The 26238-nt window shown below is 37.4% G+C and overlaps 2 protein-coding genes across 6 annotated transcripts in view; one reads left to right on the forward strand and one right to left on the reverse strand.

Moving 5' to 3' along the window:
- Nucleotides 1-26238, forward strand: part of NBEA (neurobeachin) — a 468711-nt gene that overhangs the window by 331399 nt on the left and 111074 nt on the right. For all 5 annotated transcript variants that reach the window (XM_075198991.1, XM_075198992.1, XM_075198993.1 and 2 more), the window contains one exon: nucleotides 6315-6451. In XM_075198991.1, coding sequence (XP_075055092.1) covers nucleotides 6315-6451 — 137 coding nt within the window. The remainder of the gene's footprint in view (nucleotides 1-6314; nucleotides 6452-26238) is intronic.
- Nucleotides 7820-10632, reverse strand: MAB21L1 (mab-21 like 1). Its single transcript, XM_075198990.1, has one exon. The coding sequence runs from the start codon at nucleotides 9956-9958 to the stop codon at nucleotides 8879-8881; it is 1080 nt and encodes a 359-aa protein (XP_075055091.1). The 5' UTR covers nucleotides 9959-10632; the 3' UTR covers nucleotides 7820-8878.

Raw genomic sequence — 26238 nt, forward strand, 5'->3', positions numbered from 1 at the left:
ATAAGTCCAGGCTGAGCAGATAAATTTGCTTCCAGAAACAAAGATGAAGCCCACCTATAGTTTGTGGGGAAAAAGTTTTATTTTACATTGGATATATTGCCTTCTTGGATACTAATCTTATAAATTTATACGTGAGAATTTGGCCACAATCTTCTCCTATCATTGCATGGAAAACACAGTTAAACTCCTGGATTTGCATGCTATATAAGAGCTAAGTCTTTGTCCTGGACCACATAGATGTACAAGAGTACAACAGGGGAATGTATAAGTATTCTGTGACTGCTTAACATACCTCTTACACTTTAAACTTTAATGAACCATCTCTCTTCCACAGCTAGGCTTATATTAATAAGACATTGCCTCGAAATTAATATACATAATGCATATTGTTTTATTGCCATGCTTATTGAAATATTGATTATTCTCATGCTTGCATGAGTTGATCCTCAAAACTAGTGGGGGGACATTCATGAAACCGTTAGATGGGTAACTGTGAAAAAGTCCCTTTCATTTTTTTGCTTTCATTTTCTAAACTGTACTAGAAACATTGAATGTGATTGGCTGCAGTTTCAGTTTTCATAATTGCCCCAGCAGTTCGGACATCACTGATTATGCAATCTTTCATTGACACAAATGTTCGGGTAACCCGTTGAATCAAGGTAATGCCATACCAATGTGACATATTTTATATTATGTTAGTGAATTCCGCCCAAAACTACATTTTTTAATTTTTGGTGGAATTCTTGTAAGGATGGAGAGATGCGACTTGGTTGAATCGTTCAACATGTAGATGGGGGACAAATTATTGATAATAAAACTGTTCATTGTTTTGGAGCACAGGATATTTGTACAACTATTGTATAAAAAAAATAATCCCTATGTCTGTATTAACTTAGTGTATTTTCCAAGATTTTAGATGTGTTTGGCCAAAGTGGAAAAGCATCTTTTAAGTATCTGGCCATATGTACATCATAAATAAGCTACTCCTGTTCGCAGGACTTATGTTTGAAACAGCAAAACATGATATTAGGAGCACCACATGTTAAACAGCTTGTTAATAGGAACTGCCACATACAGTGTATTTTATGAATACTCATAACAAGAGAGCTGTACTAGTTTATGGAGCATACTTTTCATTTTAATTCTACCTACTCTCCTCCATATCCACTCTCATCGCCTTATTCTCTGTCCAAATATATGTTTATATCTATTGTATTATTTGTCAGCTTCTTTTAATGCCACCATTGCTACAATACCAGTTTTGTCCCGTGTTTTTAGTCTGAATGAGTGGTGGACGTGGGCTGGTATACAGTGGTACGCCATACCACCACTTCTCCTACTGCCTTCATTGTAACACTATCACTTTCCATTCATTTACATTCACATTACATTTTCCATAACCCCACTTCTAAATTTCCACTTCAACCACTGGTTGGAATTATAAAGAGGGAGCACTGTAACAGAGAAGCATTGAAGTGACATACATACAAACAATTGACTATGCAGACTGACGATTTCTATAATTTTTATTTTGTTTGTTTAGTTTTTTTTTTACATATCCCATTTTGATTGACTCTCTTATATAATGTAAGATTTCTGGTTCAGGACATGTGAAACTTCCATGTCTGTTCAAATCTAGGAGGTATAAGAGTGACATGAATATATTCCATGTCCTCCTTCTCTGAAGTAATATTCTGACGGTTCATCACAATGTCACCAGTTACAATTAATCATACTTTGGTTATTTAGATTTTCATTACCGCACCATTTACTCACAAAGATCTGATCTTCAAATTTCTATTATGTACCTCGATTAAAAATAATATCAAAAATCATTGTAAAGCTTGTCCAGAATCCAAAATGATGCTGAACTCAGCACCTAATATGAACATTTATAGAAACATTTCTGAACAGTGTCTCTTATGTATTTTTATCAGATGTTTAAAGTACACCCATTGCTTTTAAATGCTGGAGGAATGTATATTATGGGCTGAACCAATATTCCTCAGGATGCAGTCTAATCACTAGGAATTAGCCATATTACTCAGGCATCAGGTACTTGTGCAAGGTATTTATGTGTAGGGTATTAACAGCTAATCTTCCTTTAACCTATGCACTGAAAATGGCACAAACAAATTAGATATTGTAAAGTTTGATAATAGATATAAGTATTAGTGAATTGTATCAGAATGAAGTGAAATAGCCCTTTAAGACAGACAGAGCAGCTATAGAGCCAAAAGGCAAAACATGTGCCTTTTCAATGTATAGTAGTCATCACATAGGCTCATCTGGTTAGGGAGCCGGACATTTGTACACCCAAATTGGACAGATCTGGCTGTTCAATTGCTGGACTTGATCATTCCCAATCAAATTTTGATCAGCCCATTTGGGCTAAATATGGCTGTAGTTAGCCAAATCTGCCATTCAAATTGTTGTATGCGTGGGCAGCCAAGGTGACGCACGCGTGGATATCCTTAATGTGGATGTCATAGTTACAAAAGCTCAATTGATAAACAGAAAGTTTACATTATTGTAAATAGTATTGTTTAAATGTAACGCCTCAAAATGGAGGAAATAAATCTACATACATATGGATCGATGACATACACTTGTGTAGATGAATATCCTTAGTTAAGCCTACATTTACATGGCTCTACACACATACTAATTTATACACTTGTATTTTTGCCTTAGTTTGCTTTATGTTCTCAGTTATCCAAGTCATTTACTCATTTTTTAGTCTAGTTACACCTAGATTGTAGACCAGCAATATAAGTCTGTTTATAGGCTATTGAGAAATGTAATAAAATAAATTTGGTGTAATCAATACTTTTTAATTATCAGGCAGAATAAGTGTCAAAATACCAGGGAAATATATCCAAAAAGTCTTGTTTGTCTAAGAAACAAAAGATGCTATTTTGACTTTACAAAGGCTTGTGAAGAGGAAATAATTGTTAACTGGCAACATGAAAAAATCTGCATTATTTTGATTATACCTTGTGTAAAGATTATAATATGGGATGTAAAGAGTGCAGAGCATCTCCCAGAGGGGGATTATCACATAATCCTCTCTCTATAGCTGGAGTGGATTAACTACACATCCTCACAGGGGTTTGTATGCTCCTTTTGACTGCGCCTAAACGTCCTACCTCTCAGACATGCTTTCCTAGAGACGTGTAATTACAGGGGAAAATGAAATATCCAGCTCTCCGCACTGTACAGTACATAGTCATGGCACATGCAGGAAGATCAGTAGTCTCAGAATATGGGATTGTTCTGGTTTTGTTTCCATTGACTCCACACAGTATTATCTTGTTATACAGTAACAGCATTGCTCATGTAATGTAAATAGCTTGTTCAGTTACTGTGATGTCAGGGCTCAGGCTACTAGTAAACATGATGTCAGGAGTCCGGGCACAGAACTAAATAAATACTCCATGTATAAAATTACTACAGGACGAGCTAATGTCAGCAACGCCCTGGCTGTGTCTGTGCCTGGGAAGGTTTAATGCAGCCGGCTTATGCTGGGCCAGCACCTGGCCATCTGTGCTGGGAGGACCCCCCTCCTCTGCCTTCATTTACTGTCCAATGTGTGTCCGCCTGTACATGGGCATAGGATAGATGATGGCGGGTTGTGGGCACTGAGCACTTGTCTAGACGTCTTGTGACCAGGAGCCTGTAAGACTCTTCCTCTTAGTGCCAGTGTCACCCAATCTTATCACTTATACACAACACATAGAGCGGGGACAGTGTATCATCCCCCATACACCTTTATATTAACCTCTCCCATTATGTCTCATCCCTTATACACAGTACACTGAGCAAGGACAGTGTATCTTCCCCCATACACCTTTATATTAACATCTCCATTATGCTTATCCCTTATACACAGCACACTGAGCAGGGACAGTGTATCTTCCCCCTTACACCTTTATATTAACCTCTCCATTATGCTTATCCCTTATACACAGCACACTGAGCAAGGACAGTGTATCTTCCACCATACACCTTTATATTAACCTCTCCCATTATGCTTATCCCTTATACACAGCACATTGAGCAGGGACAGTGTATCATCCCCCATACACCCTTATATTAATCTCTCCAAATATGCTTATCCCTTATACACAGCACATAGAGCTGAGACAGTGTATCATCCCCCATACACCTTTATATTAACCTCTCCCATTATGTCTCATCCCTTATACACAGAACACTGAGCAAGGACAGTGTATCTTCCCCCATACATCTTTATATTAACCTCTCCCATTATGCTTATCCCTTATACACAGCACATATACACAGTATATAGCTTCCCCATATATCTTTATATTAACCTATCCCATTATGTCTTATCCCTTATACATACCACATATACACAGTATATAGCTTCCCCATATATCTTTATATTAACCTCTCCCATTATGCTTATCCTTTATACACAGCACATATACACAGTATATAGCTTCCCCATATATCTTTATATTAACCTCTCCCATTATGCTTATCCCTTATACACAGCACATATACACAGTATATAGCTTCCCCATATATCTTTATATTAACCTCTCCCATTATGCTTATCCCTTATACATAGCACATATACACAGTATATAGCTTCCCCATATATCTTTATATTAACCTCTTCCAATATGTCTTATCCCTTATACATACCACATATACACAGTATATAGCTTCCCCATATATCTTTATATTAACCTCTTCCATTATGTCTTATCCCTTATACATACCACATATACACAGTATATAGCTTCCCCATATATCTTTATATTAACCTCTTCCATTATGTACCAGTTTTACCCATTCCCATCTCTTATACATTGCTCTCAGAGAGGGGACATGTTCCACCATACACTTGCATATTAACCTGTACCATTATGTCCCATCCCTTATACACAGCACATAGAGTGGGAAGTGGGTACCAGTCACCATACACCTGTCTTACTCTGTCCCATTTCTTCTACACAGTGAACAAAGCGGGGGCAGTATATCTTCCACCGTAACCTCACCCATTATATACCAGTTTTACTCTTTCCCATCCCTTATACACAATATAGAGTATGGCTTCCGATCATACACCTCTCATTCTGTGTAAGTGCCATCGGGTGATGTAACACGTAAATACAATAGTCCACCTTCCTATATACAAGACAGAAGTACTGTGTTCCTTCTAACCATTCTCTGCCAAAATCCTCCGCCGTAGTCATTATATAAATCACAGTGACAGTCTCCTGCATGTTACCCCACTATGCACAGAAACCTGTGGGGATCTTGGGCACTCCGTACAGTGTCCATATTTATATATTCCTTGTGATTTAAAAATGTATCGGTTTATATATTGATGTGGCCGTGCATCTGAAAGCGTTTAGCTGACACTGCTCATTCTTCTAATGTTTATATCCGTTCCTCCACGAGTTGTACTATGCCTATCCATTGCTGGTCTTGTATAATCAAGCAACCATTATTATATAGAACCACTAACACTATGTATAAATCAGCGGCATGATATGAAATCTCAGCCCCCTCTTGTGCGCTTTATTCCCTCATGGATTAGTCCTGAATAAGACTCAGGAGATATGGAGAGATTTCTCGGGTTAAACACGCTGCATACAGTCACGTGGGGACTTTTGAATGTCCACATTCAATTAATTTTATATACATTTACCAGTATTAATTAAAATTGCAGTCACTTTTTTTTTTAACTGCATGCATTGTATACACAACGTCTTGATTTGGAAAATTTAAGCAATGTTACGACAACAAAATTGTTATGTAGTCCTCAGTGTCTGACTTGTGCTCTCAGCTTCTAGACAGGAGCACCTTTCAAAATTATTGTAATTGGTATTTAACTGCAGTACTTAATGTACAGTACAGTAGGTGTGCCTGAAATGAGCCCGACACACTCAACTACAGGACAACAGCTCAGCATTGAAATGGACACAACAATGGCTTGGTACAGCTAAACCCGCATATGCAATGCCAATTTTAAATTAAATATATGTCCGAATTTTATTAGCACAATTAATAAATAATTGAATTTTGTCTATGTGTAAAAAAAGAAAACCTATCATAACAGAAAAGGAAGTGTTCTATGTGGAAAAGTGGGTAAAGTAATACACAAATGCATAATCACGATATGTATTAATTGGATAAAGTTACCCATACTGTTACAATAATTTATATATAACATAGTGTGTTATCCCTCAGATACAGTATCCTACCCCTGAGAAACACACAGGCCCTGCTGTACTGAGATCGCTGTATGAGACTTGATGTCTCTTTCTGTGTTACAGGTCCTGTTGTACTAAGTACCCCTGCCCAACTCATTGCACCCATCGTGGTGGCCAAGGGCACCCTTTCCATTACCACCACTGAAATCTACTTTGAGGTGGATGAGGAAGACCCTAGCTTCAAGAAGATCGACCCTAAAGTAAGTACCTATATAATTATGTGTGGGATGTTACTTACATAATTTATATTAATGTATGTCCATATTTAACATGGATTTCTCAAAATATTTCCAGTTCCACGGATCTATATATTTATAGATTAATTTAAGGGTGCACAATTTTAAGCTAGTTTGTCAATATATAAGATTGTATTGTCTAAATGACACGTTCATATAAGTGCGTATATTGTAAAATGTAGTTGTACTGCATTTATCTTAATTTATTGCGGGCTAAAGGTGTTTTGTCGTGTATAATATTTAATGTTTACTATTTTATTTTTAGATACGAGAAAACAGTAATATATGTATCTTGTTTAACTAGTAAAGTTATTAGTTTTGTTTAGAAACTTTCCTCTTTGTACTCCCGGTTACGATCATGTATTTTATAAATATTATCGTTATTTAAAATACGTTTTGCAGAATCTAATTTGCTGTTGCTTAATGTATCTATTTTGCTAGTCTATCTAACATTACCAGAAAATGTACAAATTCAATTTAACAAACCTATTGAAAAATATTTTATATTTACGAGGTTATGCAAAAAAATAAATATATTTAAAATAAACTTAAAGCATTTAATAATTGTGAAAATATGGAACGTTTGTTAGGATAATAAATTAATTGTAAGAATTTGAACGAATCATTTTTTTTATAACTATGAATGACATATTGGCACATGAAATAAACTATATGGAATATTTAAACAAAAAGCCTGCCGTCAGTGTTTACATTTTGACGTTTGGTGGCTTTAAAATTAGAATATATTACATTTACAAATATTTTAGCGAGAACTTGTATTTATTGTTTTTGTTTTTTTGTAGGCTCTTGATATTTGGAAATTGAGATATTATTTCAATATATGTTATATTTTGTGAGAGCCCAATGAATTTATGAAAAATATTCCTGATTATATCACTTCTTAGTTTTGCCTCCATATTAGAAATAGATGACACAGAATTTGGTGTAGTATAATTGCTAGACTTCTAATGGCTGCTGTTTCAGACAGTGCTCTGAGCCTTCAACCTTAACATGTTAAATCTTTCAAAAGCAGATTTATTTTTAGCGGGTTGTAAAAGTGTTAAGCTATTAATTACCACTTCAAGAACTGACAGTTGTTGAGGGTCTTTAGTATCCAAATTGTAGTGTAGATTACTTTACAATGTCTCTAATTAATCACCATGTCCTTCTAAGAAAATTGAAGTATACACTACACACTCATCGTGTTTATTTACAAATTTCTGAAAGAGAAAGTAAATTCGATGCTTTGACATCGTCTAAATAAACGAGAATAAAAACACAAATCAGTATTATTTCAGGTAATTTATTAGCTTGTAATTAAATTAAAATCCGCAACAGTTTAAAATCTAAATCACAGATGTAATTATCCAGTGTTTTTCAAGTGCATTTTCAAATATATATATTTATATAATTCGAATATCCAAGCGCCATCTTATAAGCAAAATTCAAATTTCATTTGAATATATTTAAATAACATTTCAAGTATATTTACGGAATGTTAAGAATAGAACAAGCATTCTGAAACAAAAAAAATGTAAACTTCAAAGTTCTGACACTTTCAAATACAAAAAAAGTACCATGAAAAAAGCTACCTTTCTTCAAACGGTATCTTCATAGCAGATATATATGTCCTGTTGTATCCAAAACGAAAATCAAACTTCACCAGATCACAAAACAATAACATCCACACATTTTAAAGACACTGCGAGTCACAATATGTTGATATATGTATATAAAAACAGTACATTGATTGTTTGTTCAGGTGGCAAATCCAAAGGTTTTAACCAGAATACTGACATTATAATCCAAAACTAAATATTGTTAAGCCTTTGATTTGAAAAGAAAATGTAAAATGTTGTATCGTTTTAATGTCACTGGAATACTAGGAGTACCCCACACGTATATGTCACATAATAATCTCCATTAAATATCTTGGTTCGAAAATGTTTAATTTCATATAACTGCTCAGCAAACGCTGATCGTCAACCTTCATTAATGTTTACTATACTGGTGGCACAATGAACTCGTGGAAGCCGGGTCAGAATATAAAGATTGTATCCGTCTAAAGATCGATTACAGCGGCTGAGGACATCGAGGAAAACTCGATATTTCAGTTTCGAGTAGAATATTACAAAGCTGATATGTTTCACATCACTTGTGTAACCCTTTCGCTGCCCTAGAAGTCTGCCGCGCTCTGCCCAGTCTTGGTGCCAGTGCGTGTTGGCCCCTGTGGCTGTGAAAGGGTTACTCTTAACTCTTTGTATTCCAGGAGTATTCCTTGTCGCTGTTTCTAGTTGGGTAAGGTTTGTGTTATAATAGTATCCTGGTGTAGGGGGGGATCAGGTGAGTTTTATGTGATTGAACGTGAGCTGCCCACTGTCCATTAGGAGCTTAAAGCTTCTCTAGGCTCTTGGGGTTGGTGAGGATCTCACGGGCTAGCCTCCAGGTCTGCTTGGCCGCATTCTCCAGGGCGGAGTGGGGTTTACCCTGGAAGAGGTCCAGGGTGGGTAGGAAGTAATGCGGGCACCTTCGACACTGCAAGCAGGAGATGAGTTGCAGCAGGATGCCATTCAGTCTGTCCCCTAGGCACGACTCATCCCAATCCGATTCCCTAGGGTGCTTCTCGCACTCGTAGGACACCAGAGTTTTCATGTGGTAGTTATTGAGGGGTTGCCCAGGGAGCTCCAGATGTCGGTCCCGCAGGGTCTTGAGCACCGACAAGCATTTCTTCCTACAGCCGCCCAGCTGCAGCCTATTCTCGGCTTCTGCAAACTGCAGCACCCAGGCGTCGCTCTCCGCCGAGCTCTGTTTCCCGGCCAGGGTATGGCAATCCTTAGAGAGCAGATTAAAGCCCTCCGCCTTCACCTCCGCCACTCGGTTAGGGCCAGGCCAGGGGATGTGGGGTAAGGGCCAGTGGGCAGCGCTGCGAGGCCAGATGCCAGTGCATTTAAAAGCAGGGGTGATCTGCACCACATATCTGTCCCTGATTCTCAGTCTCACTTCACTGGTGTCGGCCACCATCTTGACCACGTCCCTATAACTGCACTTGTCCACGGCCTGGGCCACCAGGGTCTGGAACCTGGACCTGATCTTTCGGGCTGACAGGTAACCAGAGGCCGTGATAAACTCCACCCACAGAGACATGCTCCTCTTGCGACCGTCGCTCAGCTTCAGCACCGCACAGCCAGGCAGGGAGCCGTCATCCACAAAGTTAAAGACCCCCATCTGGTTAAGGTAAAGGACCACCTCAAATTCTGTGGGGGAGATGACCTCCAGCCCTTCGTACCGATTGTCCATTTCATTCAGAGAGCTGATAAATCGTGGCTCCTGCACCTCCACCTCCTTGAGGACATCGGACACCACCTTGCACACCTCTCGGATGGACTTGGCGATGGCTGCCTTCCTGGCCTGACATTTCTCATTGTAGTACTTGTTGAGGTGATAGACCAGCTTGGCCTGGGCCGCGATCATGTTGGGGCAGAGATCCGGATTGTATACCGGAGTCTCGCAGTAAGCCGAGGGATCCAAGGCGGCTGCTGGAGAAGGAGCCAACTTTGAAGAGAAGGAAGGAGTCCCCAGTAAGAATAAAAGCGGATAGTGGGCTGCTGGCGGTCCTGTGCCTGGTTATACGGGTGCAGAGGATGAGGATGAAGTTGAGAGCTGCATGGAAAGATTATGGATGACAAGGTTCCAGCCCCTCCTCCTCCAGCAGCTGCAATAGTGAGACAAGGTAGTGGGCAGGGGGCAGTAGTCCAAGCTATTCCTGTCTATAGTGTGCACTGGCCCTCAGCTGGTGTGTTACACTGTACAATGTGAATGGAGACTGCTGATGGTGTGTACAAGAGCCCCGCTCATTCTCTCGTGTGGGAATTATAAAGGGAGGGCCAGGCAAGCGGCCAATCGCCATTAGGCGAGTCTCCGCCTTCAGTTGCGAACCATGTCACCCCCTCCCCAAATCCCGGTGCATGTGTGCAGCGTGAGGGTGAGAGCTGGCACACAACACCTCGGGCAATGGCACAGGACGCGCCCCCATTCACTCCAGGACATGACCTCCTGTCCCCTGGATCTCCTTTAGCCCTACAGCACTGGGCACATGAACATTGGATCAGACTATTCATGCGGACACATTTCAAATGTCATCCAGAGAATGAGCCTAGCCCTCAGAGTGTATATGTTGTTTTTCTTTTTAATAAAATAATATAATTTTGTATCTATCTATCTGTCTATCTATCTATCTATCTATCTATCATAAAACAAACATATCAGATAAATAAATCCTCTCACTGATTGTACACACATATATATATATATATATATATATATATATATATATATATATATATATATATATATATATATATGTATGGATGTCTTCAAATCTGTTAAATACTTCTATCCGACTTGATGTGTCAATTAAATGCAGTTTAAAGGGACACTTTAATGCAATGCGAGTGCACTCAATCGCTACAAGCAGTCAGTTTCAGGCACAGTTGATGTATAATATGTGGCATTCTTATAGGATTTCATTTCTGACAGCTCAGGGAAAGCTCAGAGTGACAGCTTTTGTGTGGTGTTGCTGGTGCTAGATCACTGATCAGGTACTTAGAGTAAATCCTAATTGGGATGCTTGTTTGTGTTTTGTTGTGGCTTGTGCATGTGATGCGCTGATGTGCAGAGGGCTGGATGGATTGCAGGTTCATATTACCAGATCGCTGTACTGTCACAATGTGTTGATCCTCAGATTGTGCTCCTATTGATGCTGCACAAGCCATGTCACCAGTTACTGTCGCAAGCTCAGCTGGGGGAGGCTGTATGATAGCTCAACCTGTCACACTGAGCTTCCGGAGGCAGACTTCAGACCTGGGAAGACTTCCATGACATTACACCTGCTCCTTGTGTCTGTGGGCACTGGGTGTGTGAGAGGGAAATGGTTACATGGGCTGCCCAGCCTTTCCCAAGTGCAGGGACCATCTCTTGTGCCTTCCTGGTGATGCACAAAGTATGGATAGATGTTTCCCTTTGTCTCCATCATTTGCTAATAAAATATTATTTAGATCTCTCTAGAACTGTTATCTAGATATGTATTGATGTTGATTGTATTTGTAGACACATGCATATGAATATTTACAGAACTGCGTCTTAAGCTGGTGTTAGTTTGTTTGTTCTAAATCTAATATTAAATGACAGTATGATTTTTCCTGGTGAATTTATTTGATTTATTTTTAATTTTGTGTTACGGTTTGAGTAGATTAGTTTTCTGTATTATTTTGCAGTAGAGTCGAATGGATGTGTACATACAAATTATACAGACTAGCGCAGGGCAATTAAATCGTCAAACATTGGAATGGGAAAATATGTAATATCCCATATGCACTGCAAATTCTTTTGTGTGTATGTGTGTGTCTAATATATATATATATATATATATATATATATATATATATATATATATATATATATATATATATATATATATATATTATGTGTGTGTAAAAATAAATAAAACAAAAGGCTGTAGTGAAATGTAATTTGAATGCTCTCCTTTAGTAAATAATCACGGGTGTTTTGGAATAGTTTGTGCTGTGTTATAGTGGATGCTTTGTTACATACAAGTGATATGATTTTGCAGCGGCTGAATTAGGTCACAGCTGTACTATGCGCGCCCCCGCACTGTGCGCGCCCCCGGCCTTGTCCGTCTCCCTTCTAGTTATTGTCATTATTATTATTCTAAAAGATAAAAACCCGGCATGCTGTGCTGCCGCAGCTGTTGTTGTTTTAAGAATAGTTCTATATAACCCGGTTTTGGAGAAATCTGTATATTTAACGGCATTCCGGATTGGTGTACTATCTTACAGACGTATTTGTTGAGGTGAAGTTGTCATGTAACACACATGCCGTAGAAGATAGTACATATATAGGTGTCAGACATACATGACTCACACCGCTATGTTACCTAGCAACCAGCAGCGGCTATTAACCCTGTCAGGAAACAGAGAGCTTGTAAAACTGAAAGTACACACCCAGATCTATATGGTCTCACTATGATCGTGTATAGAACCAATATACAATGTCCTATCCCCACCTGAACATGTACAATGTCCCATTCGGCTGGACAGCTTCATAGCTTGCAGTACACCTCACTATCCCAGTACATTCTTCCTTTACTACACCTGAATAACTAGATGTTAAGAGAAATATAATCTTATGTTATTTTATGAATTATATATTTTTTTCGAATTTTCTATTTTTAATTTTATAAATCATTCACAACTATCAAAATATATTTCTTGATTGTTGTGAACAATTTATAACATTAGAATATAGGAATACATTTATTTATTGGTCACATTACACCGAAAATATACATAGTTGTAAGTATATTTTCAGCATAAATTGATACATGTTCACTTATTTTCTAATAAGGAAAATATAATGTGAGACTTCAGTTAAAACATCTTTTTAGGAATTATGTTTTACATAATTATTTCTAGAACTGCAATGTGTAGCCTCTTATTGTGGTAAAATATTGTGTGTGGGATTTTCTTTCTTCATTTACTTTGAGCACTTTATCAGCTTTATGCTTTATAGAGTATTCTTTCATTTAAATTATCTAATTTAACATACACAGGCGAAAAGAAATTATTTAATTACCTAGAAAAATTGTAATTGTAAGCGGGAATATAATTTAGACATGCCTACCTCATTTTTAAAAACATTTATAAATATTATATTTAGGTATTTGCAGGTTCTATCCACTACTAAATGTTAGTCTCTATTCTGTAATTTTGTGTGTACCCTCCTCTAACCTAAAATATTCTTTTTTTTTTTTTTTTAACTCTTTAGTGTCCCTCATCATTAATAATAATTAAAAAAAAATCTCCATGTAAAACTATACCAATATCACCACAGAGTGTCATATATATATATAACGTGTACACACACATACATATGTAAAATGTATGTGTGTGTGTGTATATGTGTATGAGTATATATATATATATATATATATATATATATATATATATATATATATATATATATATATATAAATTTTATGTGTGTGTGTGTGTATGTATATATATATATATATATATATATATATATATATATATATATATATACACACACACACACATTTTATGTGTATATATATATGTATATATATATATATATATACACACACACACATTTTATGTGTATGTATATATATATATATATATATGCACACACACACACATTTTATGTGTATATATATATATATATATATATATATATATACACACACACACACATTTTATGTGTGTATGTGTGTGTACACGTTATATATGACACTCTGGTGATATTAGTATAGTTTTACATGGAGAAATTATTTTTTTCATGTTAATGGCGTGGAAAACTAAACAATTTAATTATTTTTTTTTAGTAGGAGGAGTGTACACACTAAAGTGCAGAATAGATACTAAGATTTAGTAGAGGATAGAGTCTGAGATATATATATATATATATATATATATATATATATACACACACACACATATACATAATCTAATGAAATCTTAGACCACACTACTTTTTCAGCATTTGCCCTAGTGAGAAGTTGCCTGCAAAATTTGAAATCTGCAATTGAAGCGCCTGCAGCCACTTTTGCTGGGTTGCCTAGCAACTCCTCCATTATAGCTCCGCAAATGTCATATGAAGTCATTTTATGAAATAGAAAACAAATGGGAAGGAATGGCTCCCAGGCCATTTTTGCATATTGTATTTGTATAAAGGACACTTTCACTGTAGATCATATAACACAGGAGACTGAATGGAAATGATAGTAGGCAGCTCAGGATAAAAGTATGATTAAAAAATAAAATAAAAAAACATTTCTGTATTCGCATTTAAAAGACAAACGCTGGTAAGCAGCAAATAGTTGTTTTTTTTTGTTCTCCAAAAACAAGAACATGCAATGTGTGACAAACCTTGAATCGTTATATTTGTTAAATTTGCATGATTTAATAATGGGGCCACATATGGTTTGTTGTCTTAGCCGTTACTTTATAAATAAGACACTAGATGGGTGTTGTGCTCATGGACAGGGTAGAAACTCCTTTGGCTTATTACAAAAGAAAATATTTTTCAGGGCCGAGGGCTGCATAGGTCAGTTCTGTAGACAGGAATAGTAAGGAAAGAGGATTTTGCATGAAGAGAAACTGTGACTGGTACTATGGCTCCATAATAACGAAGCAGTGTATACACTGGAAAAGTATTGTAAATTTGACCTGTTTACAGATATAGATTTATTTTTTTAATTGTGATTTTAATTAAATATTGTACATTGTACAACATGTTGTATTTTTTTAACATTATCTAGAGAGAGTAGTGAACATGTCCATTAACAAACATGATATATTAGTCTGGTGTCACATTTGGTTTCCTTTAAGCACTATTGTTAGAGCGGGAAGTCTGGTTACCAGATTTAGCATTTGTAGAAATAAATAGTGTATAATTTGCAGCCAGCAATGTGTGTTCTGTTTGGGCCATTTGATAATCCACAATGTTCAGAATACAACATTAATATTTTTTTGCCCTTATCTCGTATACGTCCACAGACAAAATATATTTAATTACAGCTACATCTGAAATTGTTTCCTATATTTTCTGAAACTTAAACGTCAACCCATTTTAGTTTTGTCACGGTTAAGATCTTCAAAGTGTCTAAAACTTGTTTAAGATTTTGTTTCCCAAACTTGCTGCAAAGCTGTCTTCTTTTTACATGTATGTATATGTGAGCCCTGCATTTGTCTGACCTATATTCACATCTTGTGAACAACCAGCTCTCTGTAGATCACCACACTGCATTAACACAATTTTCCCTAAAGTGCAGCTGGCAGAGTACAATTTCGCCATGGGCATCAGTAGACCTTGTGCTGCTCAGATTAGCAGGCAAAAGCCATATGTGTTTAAATTAACAAAAAAAAGGTAATTATTTTTTTTTGTAGCTGGATGACTAATTTTGTTGTGCCTGAAGACAGTGGAATAAAAAATATAAAACTAATTAATTGCTCCTCCTCTTGAGGCATTTTCATTTCTCACTTGCAATATGGAATGCTTGTCAGTCCTTCTGATAAATGAGTGTCCTTCATTTACATACTTTTCACATTAACACAAAAAAATGTTTTATTTGAATGGCAACTAGTTTACATAATGATAGGAAAAAAATCTCAATGGGGTACAAAGCCTTTACAAGAGAGGAGCACATTCACATTATTTCACTTATAGATCTGAAACGTTGGTTAATTCCTGTCATTGGCAGGATTCAGTTTAGTTTTGGTTCCAAGGTACGATCACGTCAGTATTTTGGCAACGCTTAATATCTGATCAACTGAATAGTGTTTTATTTAGAGGAATCTGCATGTAATAATTATTGTAATGTGTTCAACGTGTCCCTGTTTCCTGCTATGAGGTAAAATTGTAACTGCTGATAAATGAATGGAATCTGGCTACAAAGTCATAGCACGAATGTGGTTATTCTCAGCTTAGTGGGAAATTTGTATTCATATAGTATATTTTACTAGACGCCCTCTTAGTGCAACACATGGACGACAATTGCAACTTAAAGGCACAAGCAGTTTCCTTGCTACTTTTTAGAAGCTGGGACGCAGTGGGTGCCAGCTGTCAGAGCTCAGCTAATGATGACAAATGCCCCTCTAGATGCAGATTGTGGTGGTTGCAGGCTGTTCTCAAAGGCTGCCAGATTACCTTCCTTCAGATAGTAATTTAACCTTGTAAACTCTCATGTCACAGAAAAATGATCAAATTGAGTTAATCCAAAAAGCTTTTATGTTTGTAAAAAGTGCGAAACACATTCGATGTTCACGCTAAACAAATGGGGGAGTTACAACATTGCCTATAAACACAAATAAAATATATTATTATTATTATTGTTAAGGCGCGACAAAGGTTACACAGTGCCGTACATGTCATGTTTTACTGGCAGAATATGTTTGTAAAAGGTGAAGATTAAATAAAGGACTTGTAATTTGAATGACAAGTTTCTTTTATTTTCTTAAAGCATAAAACAATATCATTATTTCCCCAAAATAACGAAAAAGGACAATCTGATCTCTAAATCCCCAAAGGACAGCAAAAGTAGTGAAAGGGTTAATCGTTGAATAAAAGATTCAACAATTTTGTTTTTGGGTTTATTTTCCTGAAGAGCAATCTGCATTTAGTTGCTTGAATGGCCCTCAGCTCACATCCAGGGTGTACACAATAGAGCCCCTTTTCATGTTGGTTTTGCTCCATCTGTGTCATCTGGTGGTTTATGCATTAGGAGGTGTCGCCACATGAATTCAAATGCGCCAGGCAGTTGTTTTATGGACTCTCTCTGTGCGAAAAGGAGTTTATAAGTTGTCCACTCTATTGTCTGCCACTCCCAGCTGACATGTGTACATTCTGCTCAGCATATTTGGTGGGTAATAATAACTAATGAAGCCTGGAACACTCCTTGTTCAGAGTGATTTAATCTGTTCCTTGCATGGGCCTTTCTTTGTAGGTCTGTGGAATGTCCACTTGACACTCATTAGTTGGCACATGCCTTGCCTGTTCCCTATTGTGTGTATTTGGCTTTTATAGGCAAACTTTTCAACTAAACCAGACATGAAACGCTTTAACTTTAGTAAATGTGGGTTTTTTTTGTTCTTGTTTTTTTTTAATTTATCAGTTGATACAACAATAAAGCAGACAAGTCTATGATGTATGTCTAATTTTAACAATTGCCTGTTACTAGCAATTTTAACAGTTACATTTCTGTTTGTCATGTAGTTAGATTTAAGCATTTATTCAGTCAGGAACATTTACCACAATAATTCCTACTTGCAGAAAATACATTTCAAATGTGCAGTAGTACTAACGTTATATTTCGCCAAAATCCTACAAATCTAAATATCCACCATTTTTCTGGCTTGTGATGAGTCCCGTGGCACTTTTTTTTTCTTAAACTATAACCAGTGGTTATACTTATAACTAGTGGTCATTTACCTCGTACATTCTAGGAAATGATATAATCTGATTGGTTGCTCTGGGTAACACCTACTTTCATTACCTCTGTAGTAGTTTAAGTAAGTCTGCTGCCTATAGTATGTGACTCCACGGTCTTGGAGGTAGCATTTGGGGTATTGGTAGTCTTTTATAAGGCATTTTTTGTTGTGGATGATTTTTTAAAGCTCATGTATTATAAAAAATGATTACACCTCTGATATTACAGGTTAGTCAAGTTTGTAAACTCTGATAGCCCGAGCCTGAAAAAGTCACTCTCTACCAAACCAGAGTTGATAAACAGACTATAACACATTTCGTCCATGGAGTATATCACAGTATATGACAACTCTCCTTAACGACACCCTTCCCAAATTTCACGAGACACGGACCCCATGGTACAGGTTACACGGCTCTCCCATTTCCTGGCCCTCCCCATCTCTGTGCCCCCCCCCCCCCTTTCCCCCCATTATATCTTTTCCTCTCCCTTTTTTTCCTGGTCCTTTTTCTATCCTTCTCTTACAACTTTATTGGAAAACCCGATTTGTTGTATTTAACCCTCTTGACAAGATGTAATGAGGATCCAATTTTAAGCATTACTGTTTTATTCACAGAACATGATCTGCATTGTTGTCTCTTAAACAAAGTGTGAAAATAAAGAGATTTAAAAAAAAATAATAATAATCGATTACAAAGTAAATTAAGTGGTTGTGGGAGTTTTTTTATTACGTGCATCCCTTTAATTTGGATCAGTTTCTCCATTTATTTTTGACATTTAAGTGGATATTGTAAACCCTAGGCATAGGCCTAGCTGTGTCTGAGCTCTACATACATGTCTTTCTACCGCTCATCACTTTCATTGCTTTACTGTGAAAAAGTTTCTTTAATGCAGGTGCCTCTTTTACCTTCATTTTATTAACCCCTCAATCACAGAGTTATTATTTTTTTGTTCTGCACAGATAGGGCTTGCCATGTAATCACATCATGGTAAGGAGCATGTGTACACTTATAAGTAATCATTCATAGATGTGGCAAACATAGGATTGACGTTTATAAACATCCATTTTAATAAGACTGAGTTAGTCAGCTTGAGTACATAAGGGGACAAAGGTGATTATGTCATTATTGTGTCAGATATTTAGTTTGTAGACTTTTAAAGCCATTAGTTTTCAGTGCACACAAATGCGTGCAAGGAGCGATATGGATATATTCAGTATACAAGCAGCCTCTCCCTTAAATTCTCGCTTTCCATGAATCCCAGACCAGGAATACAAATTCCCGCTTTAGTTATCACTGTTGCCCATCCTGATCCTGATCCGCCATTTACACACAGCACGCAGAGACCAGTACAAGTGCATGGTATCCAGAAAGTGACTTTTGGATATTATATGGCACTGCACTATTATGTCATAAATTACCCTCAGTAAGTGTTACATTCAAATACCGTCTTTCCAGATATTGTATTAATCTTTAAGTTTGGTTAGATCGACATTGTTGACTAATTTGGGGATATTTACTGGTGCTTAGGAAAAATGTGCTATAAACATCAGACATTTTGCTCTGGGTTAATCTGGGTAAATGTGTCAACAGTAAAAGTATTCTGCATTAATTGTATGTGTCACTCAGCCTGTACCTGTAAGATGTATCACCTCACTATGGCATTAAGTACTTGGAGTTCTTTTCCTATTGTCCACATCAGTACATAGTGTTCATGAGCTAAGGCCTCCTACGTCATAATGCATATAGCGAAATAAGATGGTAAGAACGCACATACAGGTATTGCTAACAATACTGCCCCACTCGTTGTGGTGATCAAAAGAGGAAACATTTCTGGAAATTGCAGGTTTGTACATAAAATATCTTGGAAAGCAAACGTGCAGGAACATCCTCTGCTAGGTGCAGAGACTAACGTGATCTGACATATCCGGTAACATTATTAGTTGGCAGCAATTCATTTCTTTGCTTTTATTTATGTTTTTAAGTTAAAGGAGCAGACAAATGGTGTAACTGTATATATTATCCACAATAGACCTTGCTGGTCAGCAACATCATTTGTCCAAATTATTAACTGAAACCAATATAAGTAGTATATAGTTGACATCTGGTATATATGATTTATAGATACATAATGACCAGCACTCTCCGTTTAAAGGTGAAAAACATGGTCTTTATAAGGTCCATGCAGAGGCTGAAATGTCCAAATAAAGACCCTCTTTTCTATCTTTATTGCTGGTCATTATGGCTATATCTCCACCTTGTGGAATGTAGGAAGCACCAAGCGGTTAGCAACAATCTTTATATTTTTATTTATATATATTTAGTCATACTGCAAAGCTGTAACTGTCCCCAGGCAAGCGGTGAGTTTCCCAAGCTTTTTATTCTTGTCACTGTATGGCATGCTTCCTGAAGTTTACATGGATAAAATAAACATCTGTATTTGGCTTATGTTGGCATCTTGCCAGAGTGGTCCGTTATGGATTCCAGTTTTGCGTGGACTTCTGTCCACGAAGAGAACAGCACGGTACTGGTATTCTTGTTATCTGTGTGAGATTATATCTAGGTGATTTATGTAATCATTTTCGTGTACGCAGGACCAGCGCAAGTTCTGTGGGAGCACTAGGTGCTGCCCTATTTTGGTATCGACAAGTATCTGCTTGGTCCCTGCAAATACCATCTTTCCTCTTATCTGTATATGTTATCCATTACAACTGCTTGTTTAGCAAATAGTTCTCAGAGCTATGCATACAGACAATATTATATACTAGTTAAAGCCCCTTAAAATGGCGGAAAATATTAATAGTGTTTTTTAAATGTTTATGCTGTCCTCTCTAAGTGCTCAATAGCAGGGGCAGTCCTTATTGCACCCAATTTGACCACAGTTATGAGCATTAATATTTGTTTAATCAAAGTTGCCGACATTAAGAATGTTGTGGCATCTTGTTCGCTGACTTTGTAGGCGTTGACATGATATTACTTCTGTCCTGTTCGCTCTTTCATTGTTTTCTCTGTGACAGGCGGTTTCCTAAGGAGTCATATTTGCGTTCTCTTTGGTCATCAGTCATAGTTGGTCGTTGGGCTTTATCCCGCTCCTCCCTTCGTCTTTTTGCTGCTTCTTGCTGTGCAGTTACTCCCACAGCAGACATTTGCCTTTTTAGATGGCATCGTAGTTACACTTTGTTGCTTAAATTAATTAGTATAATCCTATTAATTTAACATTAAGTTCAACTAAAACGAATGGATAGAAAATTGAGTCAATAGCAAAGGTATATAAATGGTAACTGCCACACAAAAAACCTAAATAAACCAAACAAAAAAGCCCAAGAATTGAGGAAACTCTATTCAGAAGGAACAGACAAGTACAAACAAGAGTCATTTGCAAACATTTTACCAAATATGTTTGTGTGTTTTGTGTGTGTGTTTATAAAGGTGAGGAGCAGCAGGTTTTTTTTTTGTTTTTTTTCAAAATTAACATAATTTAAACATGACCATACTACAAATAGAGCATTTTTTAAATGGTTTTGTTCTGTTACCACCTTCCTGACATGAGGTTAACAGGTATCACAGCGTGTTAAATAGGCTTCCCCATGCTAAGACAACAGTGTTATTGCAGTCAGTAACCCCTTTGATATCTCAGGTATTGTAACATTGAGCTCTGTCCGCGAAGATGCCCTTTCATAAAAAGACCCCAATGTTATTCATATCAAATTATTTTTATGTATGCAGGTCTTCCCTTCTGTATGAAGTAGTATGTTACAAGACAATGTTTAAGATGTCCAGAACTATTTGTGACCTTGAAAGGCCTTTTAGTTTAGGATTAGCGACCATGAAGAAAAAAAAAGGAGTGTTTTATCACAAACTAGCTGTCAGCAGGCGGCATATCTGTAGTTGTTTCCCGATCTAGATAGAAGCCAGACATGGTTGTATACATAATATTGATGGATAAAGGCACTTCCAGTATGACTAGGCCTGGCCAACCTGTGGCTCTCCATGTGTTGTAAAACTAAAAGTACCAGCATAACGTGCCAGTCACTGGCTGTCTATCTGCTGGCACAGCATGCTGTGACTTGTAGTTTCACAGCACCTGTAGAGCCATAGGTTGGCCAAGCCTGGTCTAAAGCTATCCATGTCTGACTTTCAGTACATTCAGTTGTGTTATCCAACTTTGAGGATATGAAACGTTATACAAATGTTTTACTAACAGCCACTTACGCATACTTGCCAACTGGAAGACTCCCAAAATTCTGGTCAGTCTCCCGGGCTCCCGCGAGAGCTGGCATTTCTCCCGCATTCCGGAATTCCCTTGTTAAAATGACGCGATTCACAGAGAATCGCGTCATTTTGGCCCCGCGACAAAACGTCATTTCACTCGTGGGGGCGGGCCAAAATGACTCGATTCAAGGCGCCCCGCCCATTAGTCACGCCCCTCTCCCGGACGTCGCCTTCTGAAAGTAGGCAAGTATGCACTTACCAGTGCATTAAAAGTTATGCATATGTTATTCTTAAAGAAATCAAAGATTTCAGTATCCGTACACCATTTATATATCTTATATGTAATTAACATTTTTGTATATATAAGCAGATCAATTGTGATTTTATCAAAAGACAAATGATCTGAATTTATTATTTATACACCGCCAATCATATTGTGCCGCACTGTGCAACGCTGCCATAAGGTGCAATGTTTATAGTACACACTGCTCTAGATACTGGGAGAGAATACACCCTAAATTAGTGATGGTGCATCAAACATAGGCATCCTACCACTTATTTAATATGACAGGTGTTTTGTTTAAACCAAGTATCAAATAATAAACTTGAAAGAGAAGAATTTTTTTTAAAAAAAATCAGCATGAAGCAGTTTGTATATCAACCACTGAGCGGTGTTGCTCAAGGTTGGTACCAAGATTATCTTTATGGTAGATACAGTTCTACTGCCACATAGTCCTTTTCCAGAGTAAAACTGCAGTTGGAAAAACATGAGCAGAACATTATAACGGTGTGGTAAAATTGGTTGTCTTGGCAGGCCGATATATAGTTTGTTATCTGTACTAGTCTTGTTATTATAATATGCTATAGTATATGGTGATATATTTTGAAATCGCCAAATAGTACAGTGATCCTTTGGTAATAAAAATGTATTTATAAAGAAAAATCTGTAAACGTGTGAGTTTTACACTAGCGTGTTTGTGAATAGCTTCCACTAACTCTTTGTATGTAACCTCATCAGATATATTTACCTGGGTTGAAATTCAAATTGCTCTATTTAAGTGACAGTGTTTTGGCAGCGTTTGAGGTGTCTGAGCACAAAAGGACGACAGGATTGAATGAAAGGCTGTGTTGACATCAGCTAACAAGAAGGGATTAGATGTTTACAGAAGAAACGATATGATAGGTCAGGTACAAGAGACACTTCACACGAGTGCTTCAGCACATAATGAGTGAGTGACTGGAGTGTGAGGCTGATGCCTCTTTATAACACTGCTCTTCTCTCCTATGGAGAATTATAGGAAAAAGCCCTCTCTACAACATTTTTCTTAATAATGAATACATTTTTAGGCATTTTCTGTTTGCCCTATATTTGTGGTTATTTGTGTAAGGCACGTTTTTGTTTCCGTTCTGTGCCTCAGGTCAAGGAACTAATCTGCGCTTTTATTATTACATGGTGTTTCACCTCTCTGGTTTATACGCACTCCTTGGTCTTTCATATGCAGTATAGAATTCTATGTATTTGTTTCTTGGGAAACTGGATTTGTCATCATTAACTAGCTAAATGTGATTTTGTTTCTGTTGTGATCTTCTACAACACAAGTGTTGGGGTTAGGCTGTAGTATCCTCATTGTTGTGTTATTTTTTTCTCTGTGTTTTATTCTTATTCAATGCACTCCCAATAGCCCTTAGCAGTGTATATCATACTGTATTAAATGGTGCTACTATATGTATTGATGCTTATTTTTAGATATGTTTTGAATCTTGTATGGGTTTCCTTAATATGTCCTATTCCTGTACACATAATCTATTTCAGGGATGTTAGATATTCTTATAGCTTTTGTTCTGTGGCAGTACATAATAGCATAACATATCTGACCATGACCATCTGGGATCCAAACTAAGATCCCCACCCACAGGTTTCAGGTTTAATATCAATTTGATGCTTTAGAATGCTGGGATTCCTGTCCAGTAATCCAACCGATTTGGATAGAAGTTTTTCAACTAGCAGAAAAAGTCACAAAGGTGAAACTAATCCCATCTCCACTCATTGCCCTCCCCCAACTATTCCCCGAACAACTACCGAAACACAATAGATACCTGTGGGGCCATATTATGATTGCTGCTAGAGCGGCCTATTGCACAGCAGTGGAATCAATTCTCTTCTCCTTCCATTAACAAAATTGTAGCTAAAATCCATTTCAGTTACGAGATGGAGACGTACGAGATCCCTTATTCCATGGCCTCATCCTCACCCATTGTCAAGTGGATGTCTTGGCATGAGTTCACCACTTAAGGTGAGGGGTCTAGGATGCTTGGCACACCAGACTTGTTGCCCACTGCATAGGCAAACTGAGGGGGGTTTCTTAGTGCCTGGGGCACTGTATAAATGAGGTGACTGGACCCTGACCCCGCTTCACACGGCTCTGCTCGAAAAGAGAGAGCTGCATGCACCTAACAGTAGTGCACACAGCATTGCCCATGTATATTATGGGGATAGGGAAAGTTGGAGAGCAGCCAAGCACTCTCTAAAATTATAACCCCGCCCCCATGCATGCTGGTCACGCCCACTGGCAGCATGGTGTGGAAACCCCTCTCTGCAAGTCCTGCGTTTGCCCCTGCACTGCTACTCATGACCCTCATGTGCAGCCTCTCCAAGCTCCCCCACAAAGCATGCAATAGTTTGGTCCTATCGTATTTAGCGTATTTATCTGCCGGGAATTTGCCTGGTATATTAATCCTTATGCACTAATGATATTTCACATTTCAATTGTATGTATCTTGTGTTTTGTCTGCTCCCCACTATGTACCCCTTACCATTCCCTTACTTTTTTCTATATCCCTTCCCTTACTATTTAAATACCCCAATAAAAAATAATTCTGTTAGAATGTTAGAATTTTTTATTTCGAGTTACTTTTAGTGAGTATTTTTTTTAATAACACTTAACAATCTGTGCATAATATTGTATCCTACACTGATGAGCCCAAGTTAGGGCATACCAGTCTGTCAGTAGGTAGGAATATTACCAAAACATTGCACAGGGCTTGTCACGCACATACTGCAAACACACACCATAACTGGATAGATACTGGGCTCAGCAGTGGCTAAAAATGTTACTATGTAAAGAGCATTATTCCTGAAAGAAAAGCCATGCAAAGCACAACATGAAGGCTACAGACATCAAATACAGTGCATTTTCTTTAAACAATTCCCTTTTATATTTGGTTTTAAAAATGGAGACCAGTATTCTAGAGTCTACAAAGCTGTTGTGCGAGTCTAATGCTTCCCCATTGTATGCATTTTAATTATCATTTTGAAAAAACAGGTATGTTTAACAAAAGCCATTTTGTATAACCGATTTGAACATTCACAATACATTATGTAAGCTGGGTGGATGATGGTACAGCAGGCCAGCAGCAATAGTAATCGTTGTCTTTTTGCCCATTGTCTTGTAGAATTAGCCACATCACCCGTCACTTGTTGTTGCAGGCATTATCCTGAACCAACCGAGGGGAGATATATTCTCACCCTGAAGTCTCGGCTTCCTGGAGTACAGCTCAGAATATATACCATTCAGAGCCTCTTGAGCATTCATTATTTTTGATGAGATGACAACTGCTTAGGTTCATGCAATTATCGTTCACACTGTGTCCAAGTTTCACATAAGGATTTTGCTTGTTAAATCTTTCACACAGTAAATGGGTTTACAGGTGGTTACATCTTCCACAGGACAAACATGAATATCCCTTTATATGCGGAGTCTGTTAGTTTGTTGGGGGGGGGGGGGGGGGCAGGGGGGTTGTTCTGTTTTTTTTTTTACAAAATAGCTTTATTTTTGTTCCTCCAAAATAGGTGAAACTGTACAAAGAATGAAAACTCATAAAATGTCAGGTAGATATTTATTACAGGTATTTTAATAAGTATCTATAGTAACTATCTACAGGTACAGTGCAGATTATTGACACACTGAAACCTACCAGACATTTAGCACTGTGTGGCCTGCTGTTCCATATTAAATGTGTCTTTATTTATGGGTTTTTGTTTTTCCAAACATCATTAGCAATTTTTATGTGATCTCTGCTTCATGAAGAGGGTCAATACCTAGTAACTAGTGAAGATTTATTATTGGCTATATCTCCACTATAAACCTCACACCTTCTGCTAATTGTTGTCCATTTTGCCCCTCTATCTATCTACTTCTCAATGAAAATAATTTTTTCTCCCAGCTTTCTCTTGATAAAATCTATTATTCAGTGACTTGAACTTATTCATTCCTTTTTTATTAAATGGTTTTAATTGGACATCAGTAGAGTAGTACATATATTCCTTTATTGTATTCCAGCTTACACACTGTGTGCATTATGTGCAATTTTTAGATGGGGGATTTCCACCATATTTATTTCAATCTTCAGTAACCACGCATGCTAATACGCCAAAACAAAGGCTTCTTTCCTTCAGTGCAATGCTCAGTCCCTACCATCACTGTAATGGTCAGGTTATAAGCTCCCTGCAGAGGTCG

The sequence above is a fragment of the Mixophyes fleayi genome, chromosome 2 (assembly GCF_038048845.1).
Source record: "Mixophyes fleayi isolate aMixFle1 chromosome 2, aMixFle1.hap1, whole genome shotgun sequence".
Classification (NCBI taxonomy): Eukaryota; Metazoa; Chordata; class Amphibia; order Anura; family Limnodynastidae; genus Mixophyes; species Mixophyes fleayi.

Coding starts and splice junctions, on each gene's coding strand:
- MAB21L1 (XM_075198990.1), bottom strand. CDS start 9,958: ATGATCGCGGCCCAGGCCAAGCTGGTCTATCACCTCAACAAGTACTAC.